Here is a 12403-nt window from a genome sequence, read left to right on the forward strand (position 1 = left end):
AATTAATGTCCCCGACTGCACACTTCACATGGTGCAAGTGGCAAAGGGTATATTATGTCTACTTTGCCACACACCCAAAAGGTATGTTCTGTTACTGGGATATAATACTCACATAAGTCCCTCAAGCTGGAAGAATGTCCTAAGCTTCCTGCTGGCACTCAGATCCTGGAGAGACTGACCCCGACTTCTACCCTTTTTCTAAGCACACAGGGTGGTAGGAGAGTCCCTGATTCTTGACAGTGGGAGGCCACAGGGAGGCAGGCTTGTGTGATTGCTTCCTGAGAAATATTCATGCACCTGCTGGGGGTCACTTGATTATTCCTATGTATAAGATGCCAGAAATAAATGGTGTATCTCATTACACTTAACTTTCATTTGAGTAAACATAGTACTGCAATTTTCAGGAGTGCTCTCGAAATATCTGCAGCACTTTAGTGACTATGATGTTGTGACGGAATCCAATCAATTTAGAAAAAAGTAGAAGTTTTGTGTATGAGAGTGGTGCATCTTTCCCTTTTGTACTGAAAGTTTTTCCTTAAGTGTTATTTATACTCAATGTTGCCCCCTGTACATGGTCCCAGCAACCTGAAAGCTAAGACTGTCCTCTGGAAGCTCAAATTAAATGCCCATATACAAAAGAGGACAAGGAGACCCTGGAGAGGCAGAACGGCTCACCAACCTGTAGACTTGGACTGCAAGCTAAAGGATTCCAAAATACTTTCACAAAGCAATGTGTCTCTGATACTGCAGATCCTGGGAAGCCATGGAAATCTGGACGCCTTCACCCTGCCGGTGCAAGTGCACAGGTTCTTCTAACAGCTGCTCTGCTCCTTATCCCTCAGTTGATCCCTTATTGGCCTGCCCTGGGGAACCGGTTTTCTCAACGCTCTGAGAGGCAGTTTCTCCACCTGTAAGGCTGAAAGCCACTCCCTGCACTTGGTAAATGAAACAAAGGCATAAGCTAAAAGTCTGCACACCAGAGGATGCAGTTAACATGTCAAATCAAAGCAGAGCTCTTTGTAGGCACATAGACAGCACAATTGTACTTCTCCTGAATAAGCTATCAGGAATCCTAGTTAATTTGTGTTAGAAGGTTAAAAGTTTGATGATGGAATCTCATGGTTGTAAAGGAGTATAAAAGCAACAGTTTCTACTTTGCATTTGTACTTTACCCTAGTTACTGCCTATGCCTACCACTAAAATGGAAAATTGTTTGAGAAAGAGGATCTCAGATTCTTACCTGCCACCCAGTTATCTGTGTTGCCATGAATGCTTTCTGAGTCATACATTCTGTGTGGAGTTCACTCAATTTTGCCAAGGCATTCTGGAGCTTTTCCTGAGGGAAAAATTGGGTGAAGACAGGCTACTGAATTTGATTAGTCTTTGGACACCTAAAAGAAAGCCCGCATTCTAGGAAGTGTTAAAATACAGTGATTCTGCCCTTTGTTGTGTTCTTACACTTTGTTGGAGAACACTGGGGACTGCATGGTGGTGACACAGATCTGCTCAGTACCTGGAACCCTGGGAGGATTTTTAACATGATTTCTGCATTGTAGAAAAAGCGCCTTGGAAAGATTGAGTAACTGGGCCAAGGTGGTATATATCCAGGAGCAGCGGGGCTCACTGACCAGGAGCAATAACCAAAACCATGTCCAACCATGTCTACCATGTCCATCAGCACAGTGTCACCCAGGAAAAGTTAGACACAAATATGGTCATCCAGGAAACAAGATCTTATAGAATAATCTGCTGAAGAATGCATAATCAAATCCAAGCTGTTTGGTGTGTATGGAACACGGAGGGTATTATAGGCAGAAAGGAAAGAAGATGCCACCTAAAGTTTTAGAAAGTTAGTATATTTGGGACACTTCTGACACATTTAGAGAACAAAATCATAAAAACAAGTTTAAAAAGTTTTAGTATTTATGTCAATGTTTTGGATTGCTTCTTAAAAATGATTTCACATATTTTTCTTGAATTCATTGTCAAGTTGACACCAAATAGTCATCATCTTCAGAAATAAAACTATTTTCTCCTATCCTCTCTAAATCCAGCAGGAGCATTTACAAATTTCCTAGCACTCTCAGGAAAGTACTCGGTCTACCTGATTAGGAAGACTGCATTGTCTGGGTATAACCCAGATGCATTCTAAGCTCTACATATTTTATTTACTTAAATAAGTAAGGAAAAGAGAAGTCTCTGTTTTGTATACTTGTAGATAGGGAAGCCACTGCATTAAGACATTAAACAACTTACCACAAAATGTGCATCTAGTAAGTGTTAGAAACTAAGATTTCAACCTCAGCTGCCTGCCTAAGGGCTGACTACCATGACCCTGAGCTGCTCCTGTCCCTAATGCTTGGTGGGAGAGAAACTCAAACAGGGCCATCCCTGTTTGTAGACATCCCTGTTTACAATTAGCAGCTCCACGGAGTCTAAGGGAGTGCTGCCTGACTAACTGGTGGCCTGGGCTGATGTGACCTTAGGAAGGTCATAGGGCCTTCATAGGAGCCCAGCTGTGTCACAAAAGATGAACTGGGAGCTTGGATGAGTACATAGTTTTGCTGTGTAGCAGGGCCGAGGAGTGTGGCAGCAGGAAAAAGCTGGCTCCTTGCTTCACGACCACCTAGGTCCAAGCTTTCCAAGTTCTCAGGCAGCACGTAGGAGCCACTGAGAAGCCATGTACCACCTACACTCCATAACTAGTAGTTCCAAATCTGTGTCTAGTCTTTAGAACGTTGCTCGCATCTGCCCTCTCTCTCCCTTTCTGATAGAGGTAATCTGCATTTTACCCCTTGAGAGTCCCTGTGTTTTCCCATGCCAGGATGATGGTTTCAATGTCAGTGACCTTCACTCCCTCAGTGAAATTTTCCACAGGCGTGGAACACTGTTGTCTAGGATCTGCACACAGAGCTGACTCTCAGGTCTTGGGCCCTGGCTCTTTGCTTCTTCCCCCCCGCCCCCCATCTTGTCTTGTGGACATGCCCATGGCCTGGGCACAGAGTCAGGAGCCCCCAGTCGTGTGCCTTTGCATGTGTCAGTTCCTTGACCTGGAAACAATGCAGGGCTTAAGTTTATGTGTCCTTCAGGTGTCACTGCTGGGATGTTCCACTCCCTCCCCTCCTGTCTGTGTCACCACCAAAGCCCCGGGCTCTAAGCAGTCACTGTGATGATCTGTGTCTCTACTGGACACTAGGATCCCCACAGGTGATGCGTCCTCTCCCACTTTATTTCCAGATCCTTCGGCAGAGACTTGCACACTGTGGTTTCTCAAATTACATACGGTGAAATAGACACAGTGTGGGTGTTTGCTTGAACAGGGCCCAGAGCAGGAAAAAGTTCATGGTGACACTCAGGATGGGGTCAGAATGGGACCAATAGGACAGTTTGGACTGAACTGAACAAAGGTCCATCATAAGCCATTTTTCAGAAGAACACCATGTAGAACCTTGTTTCAGGATCCCAATCTAAGTTTCAGAATCAAAACTCTCAGACCTTGAGAGCAGCACAGAACAGGTCCCTGTTGAGGTCTGGGCCACACACTCACCTTGTAGCCCTGGTACACGTCCTCCACCAGCACTGTGTTGTGCCCTTGGTGCTGCGGTGCCCGCTCACAGCGCCAACAGATGAGCTGGCCGTCGTCTTCACAGAAGAGCTGGAGCCACTCCCCATTCTACACTGTCTCACATTCTACACTGTCCTCAATCTTCATCTCCTCTAAGACTTCAATGACTCTTTCCAGATGCTTATTGTAGGTCCAGCTGTTTTCAGCAAATGGACACTCACACTGAGGACACAGGAAGCTCCGTGGCAATGGTTCCTTCCTACAGAAGGTCCACATACACAAGTAGCAGTAACTATGTCCGCAGTTGAGGCTTACCGGATGAGCCAACAAGTTTGAGCACATAAAGCAGGTGGTGATCTCCTGCATCTTCTGCATGGGAGTGGTTGAGGCCATGTCTTCTCTGGTAAAGCTCCAATGTGGATCTAGAGGTGAAGATGACCCAGACAGAATTTCCTCAGGGCTGGAAACACAGCTGACTTGAGCTTGTGTGAAACAAGCTGAATGCTGCTACTCTCAATTCATGTGACAGTCTTAACTCTGTGAAGAAGAAAGACTTTCTAATTTAGAAAACGCTTAAGTATCTAGCTGTGTTGTCAATACAACAGAAACTGATGTGTGTAGACATTAAATTTAACTTAATAAATATTCAGTAAGTTGAAAATCCAGTCTCTGACTTGCTAGACACATTTCAGTTGCCCAACAGCTCCTTGTGGCTGGTATTTACAGGATGCCCCTGCCAAAGACCACTTCCTCAGAGCATGAAATTGCATGTTGCAGCAGAAACCACAGATCAGTGAGGCCATGGGAAACGCCTTCTTGTTCTAAACAACAGTTAGCACCAGAATGATCTCTTTTTACTTTGTGGGCAGTTGGCTGGTCTCCGGAGGATTCTGACCAGACGGTCCAACGGAAGCCACCATAATCCCACTCCCAATCCATATATTATAGGAGATGGCCTTCACAAAGTGCAATGGAGACCCAACAAGGAAGATGGCAAATATAACCAAGGCAACCAGAAGAACTAGTTTTATTCTTCTTGTGTCCCCTCTCTCAACTTAGGGAAAAAACTGAAAAGAGGCCTGTGAGGGTACAGCAGCCTGGCTATTCCTGGGGACAACGTATGCCAGAACCAGGAAGCTTTACTGTGAGAGCTGTGGTTCTCTGGCATTTCCTGAAGAAGAGCCCAGGGCCCTGCTGTCTGCAAACACTCTCTCCACGCCCACCTCTTGCAGATATGCACCCGTGCTTCACCCTCTGCCCACTACACTTGCCTGTTTTCTGCTAATTCTCTCCAAGGCTGCCACTTCATGGAGCTGAGGCAGTCACTTGCCTCGGAGGAAGAAAAGAGAAACTACTGAGGGAGGCGGGGCCACAGACTTGAGACCAATGAGGAGAGAAGGCTGTGAGCTCAGCTTCTCCTGAAAGGCAAAGGGAACACTGGGTAAACACTCCCTTAAAGCTGCACATTTCAGGAGTGAGCTAGCTTGTATTAGATTTCTGCACTGGGTTGGGCTGAATGCCTGCTGCCTCACTAGATGCCTGACCACCCATGATGTGGCTCCTGTCCCCATTTCTCTCAGCCTCCCACTGAACAGTGTTAGACTCTGAGGAGCATTTGAAGCTAACCCACCCCTTGGAACTAGAAAGAAACCACTGAACCTGAGCCAGACTGTGTAGTGCAGCCCTCCTCTCCTGATGACTCTTCAGGCCAAATGAGGCTCTCGGAGATCAACTCATTGAAGCCTATTTTTGCTTTTTTCCTTTTTAAGGAAAATCAAGATAAGAAGCGGTTGAGAACGGGAACTCTGAGGTCTCTGAATCCAATATTAAACACTTTGCTAGTATCTGGCTCACTTGAGGTTTTTACATCTAGAGATCAGAATGCAGATGAAAACAGCTTCCATGATCCTATAGGAAATCAGTCCAGTGCGCCCACTGCAGAAACCTGAATGTCTGTCCTACTTCCTGATGAGACAAATGTCAAATGGCAAAATCCAAGCAGCCCATCATTCCTCCACTGATGCTCCAGGATAAGCAGTTCCCATCCAGGATCAGAGTTTTCCACCAGGACCATCAGTGGCACAGGGGCAGACACTACAGAAGGGCCCTTCCAGACTGCCCTTTTGTCTCCTACTAGTCCTAATTGCATGGAAAAATCTTGAACTATGTTCCAGGGATTTTTGAAGACACTAGTTTTACAATCCAGTACATTACGAGTACCAGTGTAAATTAAGCACCTAGTTCTTCCAGGATAAATGTGAGGAGGCTTCTCCTGAAGTTCTCTTTTGAGATGGGAACCAGATCACCAAGAGACTGAAATTGAAATATGTATGGACTCTCTCTGATGTGCTCAAGGCACTTGTGTTTGTGGTAGGGATTGTTTAAAGTATTCCAAGGTCTTGCCATACCATTGGCAAATCAAGAGAACAACTCTTCCAAAGTGGCAGAGTGTTTCCAATGATGCTCAGGAGTACGTGGAAAGATTTTATTGTAATCCAGAAATTGATCAGATGGGAATGAAGGATAGAAGACAAGAATTGGGGCAGAGTCAAATGCCATGAATGTGCATAAAGCACTTGAATGGGATCAGCTATGAAGTCTTGTCCACACCACCCTCCAGCAATGTCAGCTCTAAGTACCATACAGTTTGGGAATCCTTTTGTGAAGAACACATTGGATGGTGCGTGTCCTGAGCCTATGTCTTGTTTGACTCAAGAAACCAGCCCTTGGAGTCTGAAAGAGGTCCAACTTATGATGTGCGATGACTGCTACATACTTCACAACTCATTGCTGAGGAGAGAAATACAAAGGAGACTTCTCTTTATCTGTTTTATGTTGCTTCCATAATTACAGACACTTGGTAGGGTCCCCATTCAGGTTCCTCCAACTCTTCAAACAACCTTAGCATCCCAAGTCATCTGTGCAGATGGTGTCACCTCAGCAAAGTTTTATCCTGAAACTTTATATACATCCATCTCAGGATGGTATTCAAGTGCCTGTTTCTGCACAGGAGAAAATTTGCTGTATTCTTTACATGTTTTTTCATAAATCTGTGCTTAAGTATAAGTGTAATCTTACTAACATTGAGAGTTTATAATCAGTCCCCTAGGGAGAAATATAATAGGAGAAAGGAGCATATGATGGGAAAATGTTCTGTGATACTATAATAAACAAGACATTTATTTTATGAACAACCCAGAATCTGGTAATGGAATCAGCCCCACAGCTTTGACTCTCAATCTGTGAAAAGTGTGCTACCATGTTTGGGCAAGGCAGTTATTTTTCAAAGGAAGGAAGGTGGTCTCATAAGTTCTAAGAAGTCCTCTGAAGCCATCTATTTTTGGTTTGGGGCCTAAGGGCTGACTTGCAGTTGCATAAGGGGCTGTAATTTGAGAAGTCCCTTCTAGTCAATTCTGGCACCATCCTCAGTGACCTGTGTGACTCTCTATAATTTCTTTGACCCTCACATTTTTGTTCTTTTTAAGGTTAATCGGAGTTACCCTTATTTTGTCATCTAATATGAAGTCGTCAGTTTCTATCTGAAAAATCATGGTACCGCTATGATTTGATATGAACCCAGACCAGAAGTATAGCAGGTTTTGAATGGGGGGAGTGCATAGGAATCAGCATTGCACAGTGGTAGGCCACTTTTCAGGCCCATTTTTCAAGTGTTAGAAAGTGTAATTTTTTTAAGGAAATCAAGTTCTTAAAGGACCACTTATTCGTTAATTGTTTCCTAAGTGTTGTTAGTACACTCAGTGTGGGAAATGCTAAGGTTTGCTTCCCACCATACAGCTTCTCCAAATTATTTGTTGGATTGAAATTATTGTTAAAGATGAAAATCCAACCCCTGTAGCTGCCTTTCTAGATGCAGCTGGTTCCCTGCCTGACTTTCTTCTTTATTCCTCTTACTTAACAGAAATGCACACTTGGAAATTGTGCCCTGCTAGAGCACTGTTACATGAATGTGCTAGGGCTTCAGTTCAGAGAGGTAGCGGCTGGATCTACTTCACTTAGACAAAGAAAATATCTGGGTTCATTGATGTGGAAGTGGGTGTTCACAAAAGAACTTACCACAGTATTGTTCAGATGCCAGGTCTCTTATTCTGTTTGTAGTTGCTTCATTAACGCCAACTTTTCAGGAACTTCTCTGTTGGTTAAAGCGAGATGCTGCTATGCTGGTGTCTTAGCTGATCCATCTGTTGAAGCACCTACCACAGCTTCCATGCAGTTACTTATTTTTGCCCCAGTTAATCCTGTTGTTCACTGCCATAGTCAAGAACCAGGAAGCTGTGGCAGGTGTTCTTTCATTTGGTAGTAACTTGATCTCAGTCTTTTCAAGTTAAGACACTTCACCACTGATTATTTGATTTTTATGAGATGTCCCATTTTTTTCGCCTTAAAGGAATTGAAAGCTTTAGACATACTTATTTTGAATACAACTAAACAAAAGTGAAGTCATGGGAATTCTTTTTGAAAAAGCAGCACATATTAATACATGTACCAACTCCCCACTAGGAAGATCATTATGTACTGCAAACCTTTACTAATAACTAATAACTAATAACATTTAAAATTTTTAAAGAATAGAAGCTAAACAGAAAGCACAATAATAACACAAGAAACTCTCTGTGACCTGGCACAGGTAGTGGAGGATCAGAGGCCTGCAGAGGGCCAGCTCACAGCTCTGAAGAGAGATCTTTCTCTTCTGTCTTCAACCCTCCTGGAGTCCACAAGCCTCCTAACCTGTGGTATTTTTAACTCCTTCTGGGTGACTTGTGATTTTCTCACAGTTCTGATAAGGTGGAAAGGGGAAGCAGCCCGTGGGCTCCTTGAAGTCACTACATCCTCCTAGCCAGCCTCCCACTCCTCTCCTTCCAGTGCTGGGTCTCCTCTGCCTTCCCCTACCTCTCTACAGAACTCAAATATTTTCCAGCACCACGTCTCTCCCTCCCAGGACAGGAAACAGGAGTCACTAGTGGTCTGTCCTTGTTTTAGGACCCTGTGGTATTGGCCCCATGGCTCCACCCTAGGCACTGTGGAGAAAAGGCTCTGGGTTTGGTGGTAAAGTCCTTAGGGCTTCAGCTCCAGCTTCTCCTTTACAAATAGAAAGACAGTTACCATCGAAATGGAATTATTTCTGAATGGAAAGCAGCAGATCATCACCTTGAACTTATACCTTGATATTTCTCCAGCCTTGAGTATAATAGGCTTTCATTGTAAACGCCCAGGAAATTCTGGGTTAAGAAATAAACTGTATAGGGAGCTGGGAACATGGAAAGAAGGAGACAGTGCTGGATTCCGGGAGCTCTCTTGGGCCATCTCTGAGCCCCTAGCCTGGCTGAGCAGGTACTGACTTGACAGATGACTGCAGTGAGTGACTAGGGCAATAGACTGCAGAGGGACATGGAGTTCTGGGGGCCACAGTCCTTCCTGTCGAACACCTCAGGGTAGACACAAGTGTGTTAAACGAATCCCCTCCCCCACTTCAAATAAGAGGTATTTCTCAGCACTCTGTGCTTGTGGGAGTCACAGAGACTTCTGTCATTTAGCCACAAGTAATTCACTGTGTCCTGGCAGGTCCTGTGGGAGCAGAGTTTACACAGTGCAGGATGGATCAACTCCTGAGGAAACCAGCATGCAGACAGCTGCGCAGGAACGAACCATCAATTCCCAACCCCGCGATATCTCCTTCATAGACCTCACTTTCATTTTTGCTCATGGGACTGTGAATTCAGGCTCAGTTCACCTACATTTGTCCTATCACAGCAGTAAGAAAAGAAAGCTTGCAAATTCAAAACAAACAAACTCCAAGCTACCACTACCAACAAACAACACCAGTTGAATGAAACAAGACAGAGCCTGTGTTATAAGAGCCTTTCCTGCCTCACCCCTGCTTCCTATTGTGTGAAGTACAAATTTGTTCAGGCGGGAAGATCCAGGACTCAGAAAGGGAAAGGAGCCGGAGGAGCCTCGGGTCTGCATCCCCAAAGCTACACCTATGGCGGTGCCAGCAGAACTCTCTCACAGAGAAAGGCATCAGCTTCTTCAGTAAGAATGCACTTAATCCTGAGAGTCTAGGGTGCAGGGGACAGAGACCCTGAGTGTGGACTGGGTCATTAGAGTCTCTAGAAAATGCCTGAGCCTGAGTTCTCTTTTTGGGAAGAGTCAATCCCACATAGCCTTTGAGCACCTTCCCTGGACTCCAAGTTTCGTCCTCAACCAGCTCTCCCTGGTCCTCTGCTCACTCTTGTGCCCTTGCTCATCCCAACTCCTCCAAATCCCACTACTTTCTTGCAGAGCAGTTTCCACTAAATATTTTACTTGTGTATGTGGTTTATTTTCAGCTTCCCCTATTAGAATTCAAGCTCCATAAAGACAGAGATTCTCATTAATATTATTCTCTGACAATCCCCCCGTTGTCTACACTGTTTTGGGTTTAGTGATTTGTATTAAATTGAAAAATGTCTGATTTGCAATAAATGCACATTTTAGGAAGTACATTCACACCTCTGACTAACGTGTGTGATACGGTATGAGGGGTATGTGGCTATGTACTGATGTGTTCTGGATTGTACGTACCTTGTATGTACATGTGTGTTGGGGGAGAAGGCAGATTACCATTGCCAGTGGTATCAGAGAATATATGCATGGTGCTTTTTAGTTTTGTTACCTAACAAATTATTCAGGCTCATGGGAGGCCCACTGAGCATGGAGTCTTGGATACATGAGGACCCCACATGGGAACATGGAGGAGGGGTAGGTTAATGGTATTCTCAGGATTGATCTGGGGTGGCAAAGGCCCTGGACAAGACCAAAACACTGATCCCTGGTGACAGCCTGGAATGAGCCCTCCGGTGTTACCCCAGAGCTGCAGGATGTCAGTGTTCTGCTCAAACCTGTCAATTGTGTCTCTTATGATTTGTCAGGAGTGGGTTGGTTACCAGTAGGTCACTGAGCACTCTAAGGGGACCCAAGGTGGTGCAGGGGTCCAGATCTGCTGGTCTGGGGTGGATCTCACAGGGTGGCGACAATTCTTTGTTCTCATTCTGAAAGGGAATCCTTACTTTTCTGGAGTAATGAAGGTCAGAAAAGGGATGGACTTAATCCATGATTCCTGCGTTCCTTGGATAGTAAGTGATGGTGGACGAATAAGCCTTCTTATTCTTCCTTTAACTTCCTGTAACTCAATTTCTAATTTTATCTCTATTCCATCCTTTATTTGGTTCCCATAGAGTTATCTTCTTCATTTTCTAAAAAACATTTTCTGTACTTGAGAGCTTATTTTAGTTTCTAATATAAGGGTTTAAAGATATAGTGTATCTTCTGAGCAGAATGCTCCATGCTCTGCCAACATGACAAAGGCTTCCTCTTTCTTGGCAAGACCACACTTGGCAAAAGATAGAACTATAGGACACTGTCCATGAGTTCAAACTCCTAAGCTGCAAAAGTAAAAGGACTTTATTTGGGGTCTTAGCAATTATAATTCAGAAGACATGAGTTTAGATATTGCTGAATCAGCAAAAACATAGTCCATGTGTCTGATAAAAGAGTATATAAGCAGAATGCAATGTCTATAAGACAAGAATACTCTACCCTCTTCATGTACTAGACACAACACACAAATGGAACTGTCCTATTGTTACTGAATGAGGTTCTTCTACTTCAGTCACTGGGAAATGAATAATGAATTCTGGAAGCAGGCATGAATGTTTATGCAATGGCCAATACTCACATTCCCCAGCAGTTCTAGGGTTTAGATTTTCACCAGAATTAGATATTAGGGAGCCATTAGTGGGAAGGGCAGGAGATGGTCAGAAACCAGCATGCCCACTTTGTTCTTCCATTACTTGGGCATGGACGGATCTAGAATAGTGTGGGTGTATTTTGTCGTTATTGTAATCTCATTCTATATATTATCTCATTTTTATGTGCATAAGCTCAAGATGGTCAGGAGTGTTAGCATGCCCACCCAAAACAATCAAGCTTTCTGGAGTTTCCCCTGGCCCTTAGGAGTAGATGCTAAATCCATGTTCCATGGTAGGCAGTTGGAACGTATGGTTAGCAACACCCAAGCTTTACCTTGTAACTTGCAGGGAAGTAGGGGTAACTTCCTGAAAAGCTTCCTGAAAAGCTCTCTTGATGTTGCTTGCATCACATTCTCTCCTTTTATTTTCACAAGACCAGAAATAGAAAACGTGTCTGTAATGAGGATCTTGAACAAGGAAAACTTCTCAGTTACACAATGGAGCCAGTGAGTTAGAACTATGGGGATAGAGAACACATATGACTAGTGTTTTTGTTGAGGTACGAAGGAAACCCTTTTTTCAGTCATTTGAACTTCTCCATGTGGGCCTCTGTAAACTAAACCAACAAACAACATATAACAAGAGAACAGGGAACTGAAATTTATTAGCCTGTACACCAGGCATATACAGGGGAATACTCAAGGGATAAGTAATGCAGAGGAGTGTTAGAAGTGGGGCCACAGAGCATTTTAACAAAAGAAAATACATTATTAGACAAATAATGAGTCAAAATAAGGACTTTGTGTTTCTAGGGTGATAAATTGTGGGAGGGCAAATATATAGGAAAGCTAATGGTAGGTAAAGCCTGTTTTGTTTTGTTTTTTTACAAGACTATAATGAAGTTTCCCTCGATCCTGATGCCAACCTGGAGTCTCTGGTAATTAACAGCTGTAGTTTTCTAAAGGGAGGAACTCTTTACAAATTTATCTCCTATATTTAGGGAGGGTGAAGGGCGGGTAGGGGAAGAGGAAGAAGGGAAGGGGAAGGAGAAACGGGAAAGAAGGAGAGATGGGGGAGAAAGAGGCAGGGG

At 44.0% G+C, this 12403-nt stretch overlaps 1 protein-coding gene and 1 pseudogene across 1 annotated transcript in view; one reads left to right on the top strand and one right to left on the bottom strand.

The window, feature by feature from the left end:
• LOC102027748 (E3 ubiquitin-protein ligase TRIM38-like) overlaps nt 1-4925 on the bottom strand; it is a gene marked incomplete in the record, with an annotated part of 11403 nt that extends 6478 nt beyond the window's left edge. Inside the window, 2 exon segments of the mRNA XM_013503784.1 lie at nt 3681-3987; nt 4837-4925. Of these exon segments, the coding sequence (XP_013359238.1) occupies nt 3681-3958 (278 nt within the window).
• On the top strand, nt 3957-6732 carry LOC102028089 (annotated as a pseudogene).
• The last annotated feature ends 5671 nt before the right edge of the window (nt 6733-12403 follow it).

The sequence above is a fragment of the Chinchilla lanigera genome, unplaced genomic scaffold (assembly GCF_000276665.1).
Source record: "Chinchilla lanigera isolate Chin_1 unplaced genomic scaffold, ChiLan1.0 scaffold00082, whole genome shotgun sequence".
Taxonomy (NCBI): Eukaryota; Metazoa; Chordata; class Mammalia; order Rodentia; family Chinchillidae; genus Chinchilla; species Chinchilla lanigera.